The sequence below is a fragment of the Mauremys reevesii genome, linkage group 3 (genome assembly GCF_016161935.1).
Source record: "Mauremys reevesii isolate NIE-2019 linkage group 3, ASM1616193v1, whole genome shotgun sequence".
Lineage (NCBI taxonomy): Eukaryota > Metazoa > Chordata > Testudines > Geoemydidae > Mauremys > Mauremys reevesii.
Window position 1 is genome coordinate 80,087,448 of NC_052625.1, and position 19,381 is coordinate 80,106,828.

A 19,381-nucleotide genomic window follows, 5' to 3' on the forward strand; every position below is an offset into this window, starting at 1 on the left:
TGAGAGCATACTATACTCTAGGACTTCTGTAGTCAAGGGACTTTTAACTCTTCCTTATCCCCAGTCTGCAGTCTAGCAGTGTATCCATTCTGGGACTGCTCCTACAGCTTTAGAGCTATCGTAGTCTGTGGCTATTGAAGTCTGCATTAAAAGGGAGGGGTTGGGCTGTTGAGCCTGTGTAGTTGTGAATCCACTGATCCTACCTACATCCAAAGAGACCTCCAGGTGCTGGGGTAGAGGAATCCCAGCAGAGAACTATTCTGGCATGCACAAGAGATGTGGACTCCCACATCTCCCAGTATGACTGCTCAGAGCTCCAGTACGAAACTGCAGAAAAACCTGAGAGTCTCTGGATTAAGTATAGAAGTGTGAGCAACAGGAGTGATGTCGTGGTGGGAGTCTGCTATAGACCACCAGACCAAGGGGATGAGGTGGATGAAGCTTTCTTCAGGCAACTAACAGAAGTTACTGGATCACAGGCCCTGGTTCTCATGGGGGACTTCAATCACCCCGATATCTGTTGGGAGAGCAATACAGCAGTGCACAGACAACCCAGGAAGTTTTTGGAAAGTGTAGGGGACAATTTCCTGGTGCAAATGCTGGAGGAACCAACTAGGGGCAGAGCTCTTCTTGACCTGCCGCTTACAAACAGGGAAGAATTAGTAGGGGAAGCAAAAGTGGATGGGAACCTGGGAGTCAGTGACCATGAGATAGTCGAGTTCAGGATCCTGACACAAGGAAGAAAGGAGAGCAGTAGAATACGGACCCTGGACTTCAGAAAAGCAGACTTTGATTCCCTCAGGGAACTGATGGGCAGGATCCCCTGAGAGAATAACATGAAGGGGAAAGGAGTCCAGGAGAGCTGGCTGTATTTTAAAGAATCCTTATTGAGGTTGCAGGAACAAACCATCCCAATGTGTAGAAAGAATAGTAAATATGGCAGGCAACCAGCTTGGCTTATCAGTGAAATCCTTCCTGATCTTAAACGCAAAAAAGAAGCTTACAAGAAGTGGAAGATTGGACAAATGACCAGGGAGAAGAATAAAAATATTGCTTAGGCATGCAGGAGTGAAATCAGGAAGGCCAAATCACACTTGGAGTTGCAGCTAGCAAGGGATGTTAAGAGTAACAAGAAGGGTTTCTTCAGGTATGTTAGCAACAAGAAGAAGGTCAAGGAAAGTGTGGGCCCCTTACAGCATGAGGGAGGCAACCTAATGACAGAGGATGTAGAAAAAGCTAATGTACTGAATACTTTTTTTGCCTCTATCTTACGAACAAGGTCAGCTCCCAGACTATTGCACTGGGCAGCACAGTATGGGGAGGAGGTGACCAGCCCTCTGTGAAGAAAGAAGTGGTTCAGGGCTATTTAGAAAAGCTGGATGAGCACAAGCCCATGGGGCTGGATGCACTGCATCCAAGGGTGGTAAAGGAGTTGGCTGATGTGATTGCAGAGCCATTGGCCATTATCTTTGAAAACTCATGGTGATTGGGGGAGGTCCTGGATGACAGGAAAAGGGTTAATGTAGTGCCCATCTTTTAAAAAGGGAATAAGGAAGATCCAGGGAACTGCAGGCGAGTCAGCCTCATCTCAGTCCCTGGAAAAATCATGGAGCAGGTCCTCAAGGAATCAATTCTGAAGCACTTAGAGGAGAGGAAAGTGATCAGGAACAGTCAGCATGGATTCACCAAGGGCAAGTCATGCCTGACTAACCTAATTGCCTTTTATGATGAGATAACGGGCTGTGTGGATGAGGGGAAACAGTGGATGTGTTATTCTTTGACTTGAGCAAAGCTTTTGATATGGTCTCCCACAGTATTCTTGCCAGCAAGTTAAAGAAGTATGGGCTGGATGAATGGACTATAAGGTGGCTAGAAAGGTGGCTAGAACATTGGGCTCAATGGGTAGTGATCAGTGGCTTCATGTCTAGTTGGCAGCCAGTATCAAGCGGAGTGCCCCAAGGGTTGGTCCTGGGGCCGGTTTTGTTCAATATCTTCATTAATGATCTGGAGAATGGCATGGATTGCACCCTCAGCAAGTTTGCAGATGACACTAACTGGGAGGAGTGATAGATACGCTGGAGAGTAGGGATAGGATACAGAGGGACCTAGACAAATTGGAGGATTGGGCCAAAAGAAATCTGATGAGGTTCAACAAGGACAAGTGCAGAGTCCTGCACTTAGGATGGAAGAATCCCATGCACTGCTACAGACTAGGGACCGAGTGGCTAGGCAGTAGTTCTGCAGAAAAGGACCTAGGGATTACAGTGGATGAGAAGTTGGATATGAGCCAACAGTGTGCCCTTGTTGCCAAGAAAGCTAATAGCATTTTGGGATGTATAGGTAGGAGCATTGCCAGCAGATCGAGGGACGTGATTATTTCCCTCTATTTGGCATTGGGGAGGCCTCATCTGGAGTACTGTGTCCAGTTTTGGGTGCCACACTACAAGAAGAATGTGAAAAAATTGGAGAGAGTCCAGCGGAGGGGAACAAAAATGATTGGGAGGCTGGAGCACATGACTTATGAGGAGAGGCTGAGGGAACTGGGATTATTTAGTCCACAGAAGAGAAGAATGAGGGGGATTTGATATCTGCTTTCAACTACCTGAAAGGGGGTTCCAAAGAGGATGGATCTAGACTGTTCTTAGTGGTAGCAGATGATAGAACAAGGAGTAATGGTCTCAAGTTGCAATGGGGGAGGTTTAGGTTGGATATTAAGAAAAACTTTTTTACTAGGAGGGGGGTGAAGCACTGGAATGGGTTATCTAGGGAGGTGGTGGAATCTCCTTCCTTAGAGGTTTTTAAGGTCAGGCTTGACAAAGCCCTGGCTGGGATGATTTAGTTGGGGATTGGTCCTGCTTTGAGCAGGGGTTTGGACTAGATGACCTCCTAAAGTCCCTTCCAACCCTGATATTCTATTCTATGATTCCCAATAACCTGTGTTTCCTTCTACTTCCTCCTCTAGAATCACTGCACTAGTACTGTTATTTTTGGCTTTGTGGTCCTGTTATAACTTGTTACCTTGATTGGTTAATTACCACAATTGTGAATGCTAATCTAGACACTCCACAACCATTTATTCCAAGACACTTCTTTGCTCTAGGGCTCATCTTAGTCATGCTGATTAACACAAGTTACCCCACGACCACAAATTGGATTCCAGATAAAGCCTTTAGAGCAGTGGTCCCCAACGTGGGTGCCCTATCCTGTTATCAAGCAAACATATGAGTATGTGAGAGCATGTCTCAGTCTGAAGGAATTTGTACTCTTTTCTCCCCATACTCTCTGAAGGTGGAAAACACGCCTTCAGGGGCTTGGCTGGATTCAGATATCAGCCGCTGTCACCCTGCATTGGCTCAACACTTTCATGATATGGCCTGGTAGGATCTTCAGCTCATGAATATTCAGTCTGCTAATGTGTATGCCACAGGGTTGTCATTCTTCAATTTATTGTTTTATTGCTTTTGTCTTTGGTGCAGGAAATTTGCCTAACAATTTAAAGCTGGAGTTTTAATTCTTTCTGTTGTTCAGTTTGTTCTGAGATATCCCATTAGTTCCATCAGGGTTTAATAGGAGTAAAAATTCTGTTTAAAGTTTGGTCCAAACACTTCTATTTTCTATATCAAAATCTTGCGGGTTTTTTTTTTTAAATAGTGTTTTTAAATTTAAATGATTCATAAAGAGAGACTTTAAATAATGTATTATCTTTCCTTCTTAACAACCCTTGGACTGGTTCTTCCTGTTTTCCTGAGTTTGAAAAGGAGTTCCTTAAACATTGCCAGATAACTGATTAATTAGATACATGTTTTATACTCATGGCTGCTAATGTTAGTAACCAGTTATAAGAAGTTAGTAGGTTTACATATTGGTCCATAAAACATCTAACTGTTCATATCACAATGGTATCAGGCAGTTAATATAGTTAGGGCTTGCATTTAGATGCAAAATATTTGCAAATAAACATCTCAAAGGAAGCTTATCCTATCTTTAGCATTTGAGGGACAACAAAGGTTTTCACTGTTAAGAGGAAACATGAGTTATTTCTTCTGCAAACACTTCCAAGCATAAATGTTCTGAAAATTTGAAGACTTTAGAGTGTTTATAAAAGAAATCAATTTCAGTAAGGATATTTCTAGAATTCTTTGTGTGGGCTTAAAATGAAAAGTTTTTCTCTTTGCAAAGAGGAGAGATAAAGAGGCCCACTCTGATAACATATTCTAAGCGTCAATCATCTTTAAAATATTCTGACTGAAGAGCATCCTTACATTCTTTTTACACAACCATATTTCTTTCCAAAACATAAATATTCTAAAAGGTTTTTTTGAAATAAAGCTCATTTCTGTATCAAATTGGTGTTTTGTACGTGGGGGAGGTGTCTGGTTGTTTGAGAAGACACTCTTTTTGGTTGTTTGCCTTTTGACCGAATGGTTCCTTGATTTACCACATACCAGTTGTAGTACATTTACAGTTGAAGACTTCTGTCAAATATTCTATACAAGGAATAAATCAGAATAACTAACAATTACATAATGTTCAGAAACATAATATAAAATAAAATAGAACATTAAAGCAAAATAGAAGTTATAAAGCTGCATTCCACATTCAGTGAAAACACATTTATAAGGTAATAAATATGGTTTTATGACTAAGGAGGTGGTGTTTTTCTTGACATTTTTGGTACCTGTCAGTGGTTGACAGAAAACAGATATTTACATGGTGTGACAGACCCAGAGCAGTGGGGTACCAGGAGTCTGGTAGAGGGCAAATATACTGGTCACTGGATGAGTAGTTTTCTGTTCCCTGAGTGACCAGAGCAGGGGCTGCACTAGAGTAATCAGGAACCTGCTAGAACCAATTAAGGCAGACAGGCTGATTAGAACACCTACAGCCAATCAAGGCAGGCTAATCAGGGCACCTGGGTTTAAAAAGGAGCTCACTCCAGTCAGGGAGGGAGGAGCCAGAGGAGAGGAAGTGTGTGTGAGGAGCTGGGAGCAAGAGGCACAAGGAGCTGAGAGTGAGAGGGTGTGCTGCTGGAGGACTAAGGAGTACAAGCGTTATCAGACACCAGGAGGAAGGTCCTGTGGTGAGGATAAACAAGGTGTTTGGAGGAGGCCATGGGGAAGTAGCCCAGGGAGTTGTAGCTGTCATGCAGCTGTTACAGGAGGCACTATAGACAGCTGCAATCCACAGGGCCCTGGGCTGGAACCTGGAGTAGAGGGCGGGCCCGGATTCCCCCCAAACCTCCCAACTCCTGATCAGACACAGGAGGAATTGATCCAGACTGTGGGGAAGATCACTGAGGTGAGCAAATCTGCCAATAAGCGCAGGACCCACCAAGGTAGAGGAGGAACTTGGTCACACATGGAATTTCCTTAATTATCATGTATATTTTATGTAATTAAATAACTAGTTTTAATAAGCACATCAGCTATCCTGTTCTCAAGCATATGTGTATAAAAATAATTGTAAATATCTCATAAAATTCAGTAAAGGTGAAACCAAGCTCTTAATAACCTACAATTACAATAATAAATATAATAATTGTATCAATAACTATTTTTGCATCAATAGTGAGTTCTATCCCCTGCAGTAGAGTGAATTGGGCCAGAAGGTTTAGCTCAATGTCAGTTACTGAATTATACAGTAGTAAACTGATCTGTATTCGTGCAGCACCAAGCTAATATATCCCCGAAACATATTTAATTGCTTGTCTGAACTGTGCTCTATTTACACATTAGGATTCTTATTAAGAGCTTGGCCTTCTAATGTAAAAATAAAAATGTCAATATTTATTACCTTCTAGTAACACGACATTCCAGAATGTGTGTCTGAAATATTGTCTTCTAAGGATTCTGTCTTTTTAAATGACTAAGAACACAAGAGATTGATTAACTACTATGTGGACACATTATACCTCCTGGTTTCACATCAATCAAAAACTGAATTCAGTTACTGCAAACTACTGCACTTTTTTCAAGTTACAAGTAGCAATGTGACACAATGTCTGAACCTATAGTCTAGAGAAGTTGAATATTTGATTACCCTTTGTTTGTCTCTGGCCTACTGGGGAGATGTTCATTTTAGAAATAAGTAATGGACTTCCAAAGCCTGTTCACATCCCCTCTCAATACTTCATCATGTTTAGAAAGACAAAAAAAGGTGAATTGAAATAAACTTGAGATTACTAATGTAAAACCAAGTTGAGTATTTTCATAGTGTGTCTAGATTTTTCTGCTAATGCTGAAAAATATATTGCTAATTTAAGTGCTAGTGTAAAATTACAAGTTTTAATATTAAAATAATGGTATTCGGAGAAATCTTGAACATAAAATCCAATATCTAAATGTGAACACACAGAATACTTGGCTGCAATCACAGAATAATCTATGAAACGTATACATCTATCGTCAGGTTTCCCTCACAGTTTGCTTTGCCATTTAAAATTATTTTGCTGCTTTTGGTAAATCTTTAGTGAAAGTTTTAGTACTTGTATATATTCCCAAACTACTGGATAAGCTATCCAAACTTCCCATGGCATTTTTAAAGGGCTTGAAGCAGCTCACAGATCTATTAGCACCACAGCTATGTTTGCACTGTGAAATTTGGCTGCTTTCTACCATAGATTTTGGTGGTGATGATGAGACAGTGATTTTTTGTATCACAACATCTTACCCTAAATGTGTTCACATCTTCTGGCATGTCTGCACTGCAGTAAAAGATCTGTGGCATGGCCATGGCTGGCCTGGGACAGCTGACTTGGGCTTGGGCTGCAGGGCTATAAAACAGCAGTGTAAATGTTTGGGCTTGGGCTGGAGCCCAGGTTCTGAGGCCCACCCCCCCCCACAGGGTCCCAGACCTCAGGCTCCAGCCCAAGCCCAAATGTCTATACTGCAATTAAACAGGCCCTGAGCCTGAGCCCCTTAGCCCGAGTTAGCTGACTCGGGCTGGCCACAGGTTTAATTGCAGTATAGACATACCCTAAGTGACTGATGTATTGGCAAAAGATATGTTGCAGAATACTATGGTATTCTGCCCCAGCCCCACATAGGGTGACCAGATAGCAAGTGTGAATAATCGGGACAGGGTGTGGTGGGTAATAGGTGCCTGTATAAGGAAAAGCCCCAAATATCAGGACTGTCCCTATAAATCGGGACATCTGGTCACCGTACCCCCACAATGCCTACTGCTCTTTGATCTGTGGGAATGGGTAATTTGTCAACATCCCCTGAAATGAGTGCCAATGCAAGGTCATATGCCCAAAAATTACAAGTCAGCATCATTCTCAGAAGTGCAGTTTTTGCTTGTAGTGTTTCAGAGGCTAACTTACTGATTTTAGACCCAAGTATAGGTGTGCCCAAACAATTGATATTACCTATGGGCTTTGGAACATCTTTGTTTGAAGTGGTGCGATTCCTACCAAAATCATCTATAGTTGCATCCATTTATAGCAGAGAAGCATTTTGTCCTTTAGCTTCAGGTAAGAGGTTCAGTTAGCAAATACTCTTCTTGGGAGATGTGAACTTGTATTCTTTAGCCTGTCTCCTTTCTGAAGTATGTAAACTCTTGCAAATGGAACAGAATCCATGCAGGACAGATTCATGACACACATGCATTGATATTGATTGGTACCGAGCTGATATCTGTTTAGAATGGTTTGTTCTTCAAAAATGGTTGCTAATCATTATGCAACCTTCTTTGGTCCAAAAGTGTTTGAATCATTGGTTCAAATATAAACTTAAGTGGCGGACATTTTTTTTTATAGTTCTTTATCATTATTTGTATTACAATAGCAGCTAGCGGCTTCAACAGTGCCCATTGTGCTAGGCACTGTACAAACACAGGAAGAGACAGTCCCTGCCCAGAGGAGCTTACAATCTAAATTGATAAAGGGTCAGAGAAAGGGGTACAGTGTACAAGCTGAAGATTGAGAATTGGAGCCTGGAGAAGGTAAGTGACTTGCCCAAAGTATGAGGCAGAGCTGTGAACTCAACTCAGCTCCCTTGAATCCATGTCCAGTGTCTTCACCCCAAGGCCATCCTTTCTCCCTAAGTGACCTTTGGGTGATCATTTTAAGACCCTAGTAGACATAAACAGAAAAATGTGCAAGTTTATACAATTCTTGATTTCAAATTAAGAAAGCAAGGAACTCTGCTCACGCTGTTAGATGAAGCCCTGCCGCTAAACCTAGGCTGCCAATGGGCCTTGTGATAGCTTATAATGTGAAATTCATTCCAACAGAAAGAGAACTCTGTTAATCTCTGGTTTAATTGGTTTTGTCTGTTTGCTTTCACAGTCAGCTCTTTCTTCAGCAGCAGTTGGGACCCTAGGCTAAAAAGAACTAATTGCAGCAAAAATAGTGTTTCTAACAACTACTAAGAAAAAAGTTAATTTAAAATATCCTTCCAACATAGCTTTTAAAGGCTGTAAAATGCAAGTGTTTCCGGCCTGGGTCTCATTTGATTCACATTCACTTCCATAAATAAAGTAGCTGCTGAGTGCTTTGTACTGTACGAAAGCATCTATCTGAACACCTTAGCAGCAACACACATCTTCTGGATAAGTGCATTAATACTTTATAGTTTTTACCTCTGGCAAATTCCCCAAACACCTTATAAATGTACCTTTGCACTTCAAACTTGTGTTGAAATAGTAACATACACTGTTTGCAAGTTGTTCAGCACTGAAAGATGCCATATCACTAAAACAGCTATTTTTTCCGCTCAACAAGGTGACTCAAATGACAGAGACAGCCTCTAGCTATAGTAACAAGCTGCTGATTCTTACTATTAGTGAAAAACTCATGTTGCCCTTTGACAAATGTAATGCATTTGCTCCACTGCACAGATTTTGAACTCTATGCAATAAAAATACAATGGGATCTTTGGGGATTAGAGGAGAAAACTCAGAGACCAAAATGCAACAAGTTTTGGGATTTGATGATTTCAGATAGATTTGTTCTTCCAGGGTCCTTTTTAAATGTAATTCTATAGGAAAGTTTAAGCATTAATTTATTTTTTGTGGTTAAAAGTTATAATTCCATGCTGCTTTGAATTCTAGACTTACTTGTAAGTCATAGATTTTCCTAAACCAAATGGTGAACCGCCCTTTACAAATGCAACACAATTCTGTGGCTATCTTTCTGCCATCCATTCTGTAAACAAGAGGAAAAGGATTTGTAACATATTACCATATATCCATTTACAATCTCTTCTAGATTTTCAGCTGCTGCAGCATCTATTCTTGCATTTTTAACATAGAGGGGAAATGGATCTTTTGACTGTAATATGAGTCCGTGAGGGCACCATTGCCACATGATGGCAGCAAAATCCTGTGGAGGAACAAAAATCTCTACAGCTATATAGTTGTTGGTGCTTAGTCTGGAAGATCATCAACAAGGTTGCTTTACCTTTTTTTTTTTTTTTTTTTTCCCCCTCATGGAAGAACTGAAATAAAACTTTAAAATCACATGCCCTTCACACATTCCATGCATTTGGGAAGTTATTTGCCTTAACATTGCTGAGGTCACTGTTAAGGTTTTTCCTCTCTTTCCTTTCATTCTCTCATTTTTTTTATCATTCTGGGAAGTGGCAATAACCTGGCTTTGGCACATTACAATTCAGTGGGTTCAACTTGACACACACATTTTCTGTTAAGGCTAAAAACATATAAAATGCTCTATAGAGAAACACCACCAGTGCATTACTGATATTCTAGTAATAAGGACATGAGGAGTAGCAATGTGGTTAAATGACAGGTCGCAGATCCTAGAGTGTTTTCGATTTTTCTTTCAAGAGGAGTACAAAGAAAAGTGAGATGCTTCCCAGGAAAAATATTTTAAACCCCTCCCTCTCTCCTCCCCTCCTCCCCCATTTTTCTGGAAAATGTATACTAAGCTGTGGAACTTTGAATCATACAACTAAAAATCTGTAATTATTCAAGGATTATTATCCATTTTTTATTTTATTAAAACTCAGACCAGATATTCTTCATTCTTTCCACTGTCAAATTGAAACTCTAACATAACCTTAACTGTGTTACCACTACCACTGTACTCATAATACATAATGTTGTTTTAAAGAAACAATATCAAATCAAATGTGGATCAATATTTAGATTGTTGCAAAATATTTTCTCAACATTTAAGACTAATTAAAATGTTTTCAGGATTTTTTGTAACTTCTAATGGGAACAGTTAATTTTAAAACAAATAAATACTCCCCTTCAGTACTCTGTTTACACGGCTGCACTGAGAACCTGAAAGTGAAATTGCCTATTAAAAAAGGATATCTAATTTCACTAATATTATTTCCTAGCTGAGAGAAATGCAGAAAGTAAACAGAGTAGTACAGATAGCAAAAAGCAAACTGGATTTTAAACTATTTTGGTTTTAATAATCTAAGTTGCTATCAATAATATTGTTAAGGAATCTTAAAATATGGGGTTTTCAGTTGACAGTGTCCCTTTAAAAATCATAATTAGTGAATTTATAGAAAAAGAGCAAAGAGCGCTTCCTAAACTTCACAGCTTTTTCCTTGTCTGTCATAATCAGTTTGATGTGCAATTATCTAATCTTCTGGGTGCTCTGATTTTATATATTTCTACTTTCATTCTATATTTCAATTTGCCTTCTAATTTTTAAGAAGAAAGCTTTGTCATCTAATGTCATAATGCATTAAATGTAAACCACCCATGGCTTAAAAAGAAAAAATCCTCATAACTGATGGGTTTAATGTCATGACTTATCTAGATGTATGAGCCAGATGAGTGCTGCTGGAGAATCATTCCAGCAGCAATGAATGTAGAAGAGGGAGACAGCAGGAGAGCCATGCAGGTGAGGAGTAGGAATGATAAGGAAATGCTGGTGTAGATCCATTCTATGGGGCAGGAGCAGGGAGTCTTGTGAAGTGGCAGCAGGAAGAAGACAGCAGTGAGAAAAGGGAATCTGTGCAGATGTTGATTCAAGACTTGTATCCTTATATTATCATAAATGCAAACTCCTGCATTAGTACAACAAAGTGATAGAATTTGAAAGTGCACAAAAGGCAAGGAATTCAGAGTTATGCGTACCAAGTTAGCCTTAATGGGCTTTTGTTTAACTTGGTCATTTAGGCCTCAGTTCAGGAAGGTACTTAAGAATGTGCCTAACTTTAAGCATGTGAGTAATCACAGGAAGTCAAAAAGGAACCAGGCTGAATTAGGACCTTACCCAACTTTAAATTTTAAAAATGTGTTTTTTCTATATATATCACATTTTTCTTGGCTGCATTGTTCCTCTGGTTAGCGGGGTTGTGGTTTTTTCCTAGTTTTTAAAAATAAAAGTAATATTTGGCTACAATATTTTAGTTGGATCAATTTACATGACTTCTTGCTAAGCTCATAGGACCCAGTTGCTGCAGTCTGAAGCACTGACTATAGGATCTTTCCATTCAATAGCTTATTAGGCATATCTCTTTAGTCAGGTTGTTTTTATTATTTAGGCACAATCATAATGTTAGCCACAGCATTTGCTGTCACCTCTTCACATTCACGCTGAAAGGGAAAGATCAGCCCAGGACTCAATAAAGAATCATTTACTTAATCTAGGAGTTCTTGACATTTTTAACTATCTGAATCACATGGGCCATTTTCATTACCACTACAAACAGTTCTTTTTCTCTCCTGCTGATAATAGCTCACCTTAACTGATCACTCTCATTAGAGTGTGTATGGTAACACCCATTGTTTCATGTTCTCTGTTTATATAATTTTTCCTACCGTATTTTCCACTACATGCATCCGATGAAGTGGGCTGTAGCCCACAAAAGCTTATGCTCAAATAAATTTGTTAGTCTCTAAGGTGCCACAAGTACTCACATTCTTAATAGAGTATCTTGCGGACTCCTTCTTCCCACTTGTAGAGGTGTACGGTCCCCACCCCTCCCATTCGTCATTGCACAATTATCTCTGTGGCCACAACTGCAGCTGCTTACAATAGAAAAGTAATATTAGGAAGATATTTTATGTTCTTTCAACTGTAATTCAATACAGCAACACTAGATAAAGAGAAAAAACAGCACCATTTGGCTACCAGAAGGTGGGCATTGGACCACATTTTGGGGATCTCTCACTATAACCTACCAGAATATTGTCTCTGTCCATGCATTTATTGAACAGTATGAACACACTTTAAGCAAGGGGTCCATCGGGGGAGAAGTAGATTGTGTATTTTCTTCGAATGCAAACTTCTTTCTTGATCTCACCTCGGATAACTTCAGTCTCAAGGCTGGATAAGTAGTGGAATATGGATCAGTATGAGCTGTGTTATTGCTTAGACTGATTTTTGGCAAAAATTTTCAGTGACATAAAAAAAGTCATGAAAGACAAACAGGAAATTTATAAAACAGATTTTCAAGTGTTTTGTGGTTACAATAAAATATTTAGTGTTGTGCAATTGTTCAGCTAAATTGATGCTTGTTCCATGGTGTAGTAGAACTGTATGCTGAGTAAAAAAATATAGTAGAATGTTAATCTCTTTCAGTTATCAACAGAGGGTGCTCTGTGCCTTTCACATTAGTCATGCATATGTTACATGTTTGTCAAACATATCTTTAGTTATTAATTTACAGTTCAAAATTTAGTGTAATTATACCTTTGCTTATATTAATGGTGCCGTTTATGGTAGATCTTGATAGCCTTAATTTGATTCTGCAAACTAATGTATTTTCTGTTCATCAAGGCCCCATCTTACACTATGATGTTCAACTTTATGTTACAATTATTCAGTAATTAGGGAGTGTTAGCTCCTATTTATACATTATATATTCTAATTTTATGGAACCCTGTTATAGGTTTATAAAAACACAAACAAAACTGTAGAATTTCTTGTTGGTATTCGTCGTTAGTGTGATAATGATGTGTCATCAGACATGGTGTATATCTTTGAGTATAAGTAGTTTAAAAATTAAACTGTTCAGTATCGGAAAGAGGGTATAGCACGTGAATGTGAGAATGATCAGAGCCATGTGGGACATAGGGAGGAAGACGACCAAGAAGGTGGGAGCTGGGGGAGACTGATGATGGAGGCAGCGTGAGAAATAAAGAACAAGAGATAGATTAGGTAAGATTTTTTTAACCTATACTAATGTTCTCGCCAAATGTAAATCAAAGTGTACACAGAAGCAGCTTTCCAAGTGCAGCACAGCCTCTATTTTTGAGTTGCTGCTTTTCCCACCTCTGCCTTCCCAGCTGCACACACTCCACCCCTCTGTCCGAACTGTCCTACTAGGCTTCTAGAGTTCCTGACTTTCCCACTGCTGGCCTCCTGGTTGTTGACAACCTCTGGAATTAATTGCATCTGCCAGACACAGCTGGTGGGTGGAGCTGTGAATTCTGCTGCTGAGAGGAAATAGAAAATAGTATGTTGCCCCGCTAGGCTTTCCGAGTTATCTTCTGGTCTCTTGGGAGAAGAGTTGAACTCTAAGGGAAGGCTTGATTATAGGGAGAAGCGTCATGAGTCTATGGTGGACAGATATTTTGATTGGTCCAGAAGGCAAGGGCAAGGGATTCTAGCCAGAGGGTTGTGGTGTGTGAGTGTAGTATCATCATGCCAGGCCATTCCTTATTAGATGTGGGATAAAAGAAAATAGACAAAAGGTAAGAATGAACCAGACTTCACTTGGCTTTTGCAAAGCAATGGCTAGGGGAGTGGGCAGACAGTTTTAAAGAGATGAACTATGTAAACATAATATGCAACACTTCATTCTCTTTTCTGTATCTTACTGGACAGCTACTTATCTATTTACTTTTCCCTTTTGTCTGGCATATGCTTAAGGAATTTGTATGGAAGGTCTGGCTTACTAAAGTTGAAAGGATGGTCCAGTGGTTAGGGAACTAGCTTGGAACTTGGAAGACCTGTCCTCAATTCCTTGTTCTGCTGCAGACTTCCTATGTTACTCTGGGCAAGTCACTTAACCTCTCTGTATGTCAGCTCATCATCTGTAACATGGGGGTTACAGCACTGCCTTACCTCACAAGGGTGTTGTGTGACTAAATAAGTTAAAGCTTGTGAGGCCCTCAGATACTATGGTAATGAGGGCCACATAAATACATAGGGTTGATAAAGGCTAGGAGATACTGAGATTAGAATGGGGAGGCAGATGTGGAAACCCCAGTTGTGACAGGAAAAGTGAATAGGTATCCAAAAAGAATCCCATCCAAGAGTAACATTTAAATGATGAATTCTCAGCAAGAATTTTATTTAAATAAAGTGATGTCAAGTAACGGGATTGTTTTTTGCAATCCAGTGTGTATTTTATTATTAAACAGTGTATATTAGACTCTTTACCAAGGTTTTATTATTTAAGTGCTAAATGTACAGAATTAAGAAGAAAGGACTAGAGAAAGACCTGCCATGGGGACTTGCATTCTAAGACCTTAATTACAGATGCAGTTGAACAAGAAGGGAGTTTTCACAATATCTAAAATGATGGGCTGACAGACACCTATGCCTAGAAAGAAGGATTTAGGGCTGACTAAAAAGAAAAAGCATATTAAAGATTTCTCTTGCAGAAATTTAAAGTAAATTTTAGTGCTCCTGAAATGTGGTGGATTGACATAGTTGGAAACTCATATCTGTTGTCCACATGATAAGTACTAGTGGACAATGATAGCACAGTCATACAGTGTGCCTTAAGCCCATCCAGAGGATGGACCACCTCTGGGGCTTAAAGAGTTAAATCTCTGCCCTTTCATCCTTGAAATGTTTGCTGAGACTACCAGAAAGGGTGCTATGAAGGAGCGTATTACCTCTTTAAGGGACAGCCAGGGGCTCACAACCAAAACAAACAGAGTAATTAAAGAGGCTCCCTACTTTGCCCTGGGGCTGGTCTATTTAAACAGGAACAGAGAGCTAAGCAAGAGCAGAGCGCCTCCTGGATTACACCCAGAGTTTTTTGGCTGTAAGATCCTGGCTGATCCTTAAAGAAGTAGTATACATCTTCAGAAGTCCCTCTTCAGATAGTGGCATTTCTGAAAAAAACGCTTTTCCACAGGGGACTGGACTGCAGTCAACAAACAGCCATCAAAAACAAATGACTCTTGGTCACTAGAGGTCTGAGCTAGATTTTATCTGATGAGGTGGAAGGCTCCATGTCCCACTATGGATCCTATGAGCCATCCAGACCTCCTGCTGTATTGTTTTAAATGGTATTGACTGGATTCTTTCTAAAACCATTTCATTCCTTTTTACCCCTGTGCACAGTGAAACACAGTTCAGTTCCTCTAGTACTCCCACTTCGGAGAGTCAAGAACCATCTTCAGGAGATCACGCTGCAAGTGCACTCCAGCAGCAGCTCTTACTGATGGTGGCACGAAGAACCCTGTCAGAAACACCACGGGTACGTTGTATTTCAGTTTCTAACATTTTAACAAATCGTGTCACATAAACATGTTGTAGAACCGACCACCTGGTGTGAAGGCAACCATTTTAACTCTTTTGTATTTATATAGTATTCCTTTGCTGGGAGGGCTTGTTTGGCTACACATTGAGTAGTATATTACTAGACAAGTAGCCCCATTGGTTTAAAAGTAATAAGGGACTACTCTGAGCAAAGGTGGCAGAGCTGGGTCCTTAAGGAGCATTTTGGAGCTTTTTTTTTAATAACAGGGACAAATTTTCCAAAGTGCCTTGTATTAGAGTATTTAGAGATTACTATGAGTCTAAGTCTGCTAAGCATTCGCATTAGGCACATGTTAGCTGTACAACGAGACTGCCAACATGTAAATAGTCTCTTATTGTAAAAATTGAAAACCAGAGGACACAGCTGTTAGGATTTTATACCCATTGCCAAATGTTAATAGTTTGACACATCTACTTTGCAGGTTAGTGTGGGCACGTAGGCCTAAAATATCAGGTCTGTCACCTCTTTTCTGAACTGGGAAGTAAAATTTTTAGGGCCTGATCCTGGGTTCTGGACATCATTTGTGGGATGCCAGAGCACCCTCCACTTGCAGCAGCCGGAGTTGCTCATCACCTGTCGGAAGCAGGCCCTTAGTGTTCAGTTTGGTTTGTAATATGACAAGGACATAGTTTATTTTTATAGTTTTTGTGGATTTGGGGTCTCTGACACCCTCCAAGCTGTCTTCCAGAGTTTGGAGATGCCCTCATCCCAAGCTTAACACCTTCACCCTACCCCAGCATGGCCACTTCAAGTCTGATGTTAATAAACCTAAAACATCAGACAATTATTTATCTTGACTTAGATTTTTAACAGGAACTAAAAGTTGACAGAAAAGTAGCTGTTGTAAGATCATTTAAAACTTGTTTTTTTGTCAATGTATGTTATAAATGCATATAAAATGATAATTTAGATTTGTATAGAGATTTCTGAGCAAGAATCTCAAAAAACTTTGCAGGCTTAATAAATATTTGTAAACCACCTGCTAACTAGAGAATTATCATCACCCTTATCTTATCTATAGGAAATCTGAGATATTGAGAAGTGAATGTCTTCCCCACGATCACACTGCAAGTTTGGGACTAGAATCCATGTTTTTATGGCTTCTAATCTTGTGATTATAAGTGAACCCTGTTGAAGTCATTAGGAGTTTTGTCATTGACTTGGATGGGTCTACGTCCAAATTTCTTGGTCAAAGTATAGTCAAGGTCCAGACTCCAGAGAAAATAATAATAAAAAATAACAATAATGGTAATAAAAAGATGTGGAGGTCCATTCAAAAGTGTCTGGGTGTCAGGATTTGGCCCACAGTCAACATATTGACTACCCCAGGTCAGAGCTTCAGACACCCATATAAGTTAGCTGATAACTTGTCTGTATGAAAATTTAGTTCGTAGCAAGCTGCAGTGTGAATCTGCCTGTACTAGCCTGCAGTGCATTAACTCTCTGTAGACCTTATAGATGTGCACTAACAGTTCATGTCAAAGTGGGGTAAATCAAAGCATGCTAACAAACTGTCAGTGCATGTCAGCAGGGGCCACATGGACAGTTAGTGTGCGGCAGACTAATTCAGGGTAGAGTCACACTCCAGTTTGATGTGAACTAAGTGTTCATGTAGACAAGCCCTACTTAATTTCATTCATTTTGTGGATGGGTAAATGGAGGCACCAATAGATTTAGTGTGGCCTCGTGCAAGTCGCAGCCAGTCAGTGACAAAGCACTGACTACAACACAGAAGTCCTGATCTAGGCCCAAGTCCTGCAAACCCTTATGCACATGTTTAACTTCATGCATATGTATAATTCCAGTGAAGTCAATGGGACTGCTTATGTGCTTTGGAAAATAAGGGCTATAGTGCCCTGTTTAGATTTTTAAACAATTCTTTTCCTAGCATTGTCATTTTTCTACTCTTTTTCAAGTCATAAAACTAAATTAGGAGAGTAGTAGTAATGAATTTAAGGTGCGTGATTAAAAATAAAAAGGAAAAAGAACAGGAAAATTGATTACTATAATAGTTCCTGTTGGAGCAGAGGTTGTAGAGCCAGGAGACCAAATATAGAAAACACTCCTAGATGATAGATATTATCAACAAAAATTTTAAATGTTCATATTTCACTTTTGGCTTTTTTAAATCCTTCACGGTACATTAAGTAAAATTTCTAAATTGTAACTTAAATAACGTAAAAACTGTGTATTATTTGAATTCATATTTTGCTTAAAAATTACTGTGACAGAAGGAACACAATCTGTCTCAAATCTTATTTTATGTCACTTGGAAATATTGATCACTAGGATTCTAGTGGCAAGAATCTTTTCCCATCAAGTACGGTTGTGGCTTATGCTGTGGTTGGTCTGCAGTGTGGAAGAAGCCAGAAAACCATAGATAAGATAAACCACGGGGATTAAAGAAAAAAAATTTGTTACTAAAACTTGTTAATGTATTGTTAATAGTATTTTGCATGTTTGGAATAACTTCTGACCATCTATAAGAAATGAGATTAATATATTGTGTTCCTTATGGGTGAAATAAAATGGAGAGTAAAAATTTTCACCAGTATTCATTTATAAAGAAATTGGAATGAAACATTGACATATACATTCTAACTTTCAGAGCATGTACTTTAGTGGCAACAGTATGCCAATATGAAACTGTGTGTGTGTGTTTTTTGTTTGTTTTAAAGCATCTGAGTCAGGACTTTGAGGACTCTTCATGCTCTTCAGCACAACGAAAATTTAACAGGCAGTTTTACAAATTTATTGTATTTCCTGGCAAGTGGATTAAAATCTGGTATGATCGGCTTGCCTTGTTGGCATTACTGGATCGGTAAGCTTTCTTCATATTAAGTCGCATGAATTTCTTCTCACAGGTAAAAATGCAAACTATTAAAAAAGGAGTGAATGGTGGGACTCCTTTTAAATAAATACCTGTTTAGTTTAAGTGTGGGAAAATGTTTCTGTGCGCCAAGCCTCAAACTTCAGAGCTTTTTCTGGCCAATGACCCTTCTATATAAGAAGTATCAGAGGGGTAGCCATCTTAGTCTGTATCCACAAAATCAACGAGGAGCCCGAAGAATTCCTCCGCATCTGAAGAAGTGGGTTTTTTTTTACCCACGAAAGCTTATGCTCAAATAAATCCCTTAGTCTTTAAGGTGCCACAGGACTCCTCCTCCTATATGAGAAGAGACCTTGATTTATGTGAGGGCCCAATTTGTGTGATAGTCCCCAATTTGACTCTGGACTCTGGGCCTGCTGCCTCTGGCATAGGCGCTGACTCTGTGGGTGCTCCGGGGCTGGAGCACCCATGGGGAAAAATTAGTGGGTGCTCTGCACCAGCCAAGCTCCCTCTGCCCCTTGCCTGGCCTCCTCCCCCTTCCAAGCATGCCATGTCTTCGCTCCTCCCGCTCCCTCCCAGCACTTCCTCTTCCTCTTTCTCCCCCCCCCCCCCGCCGCTGCCTAACAGTTGTTTGGCAGTGCTTAGGATTTTCCGGGAGGGAGGGGGAGGAGCAGGGACGTGGCGTGCTTAGGGGAGGAGGCAGAGAAGAGACGGGGCGGGGACTTGGGAGAAGGGGGTGGAATGGGAGCAGGGACTTTGGGGAAGGGGTGGAAAGGGGGTGGAGTGAGGGTGGGGTGGGGTGGGAAGAGGTGATGCAGGGGTGGGGCCAGGGGCAGGGAAGTGTCGAGCACCCACTGGGCAGAGGGGAAGTCAGCGCCTATACGACTGATTGATTGAAAATTAGTGTTGTGTGTGAATCAGGAAAAGAGGGAAAGGTGCCAGATTTTTGTCACTGAAATACTTCCAAATTTTAAGAACAAAATGCAGGAGGGAATCCCCCTGTTTCCCCACACCCTAACTCAATTATTTGACGAGACACAATTCTGTTTCTTTCTCTGGCATCTCTTCTTCTTTTCTTTCCCCCATGTCAGTTGTAATCAGCTGTTTTGGCAGTGCT

General features: G+C 40.2%; 1 protein-coding gene across 5 annotated transcripts in view; it reads left to right on the forward strand.

Annotated features, from left to right (window-relative positions):
- The window catches only part of PCNX2 (pecanex 2), a 240,648-nt gene that overhangs the window by 32,279 nt on the left and 188,988 nt on the right, over positions 1-19,381 (forward strand). For all 5 annotated transcript variants that reach the window (XR_005595903.1, XM_039529322.1, XM_039529325.1 and 2 more), the window contains exons 9-10: positions 15,236-15,371; positions 18,113-18,255. Coding sequence is in view for 4 of the 5 variants with exons in the window: in XM_039529322.1 (XP_039385256.1) it covers positions 15,236-15,371; positions 18,113-18,255 (279 nt within the window). In the remaining variant the exon portion in view is untranslated. The remainder of the gene's footprint in view (positions 1-15,235; positions 15,372-18,112; positions 18,256-19,381) is intronic.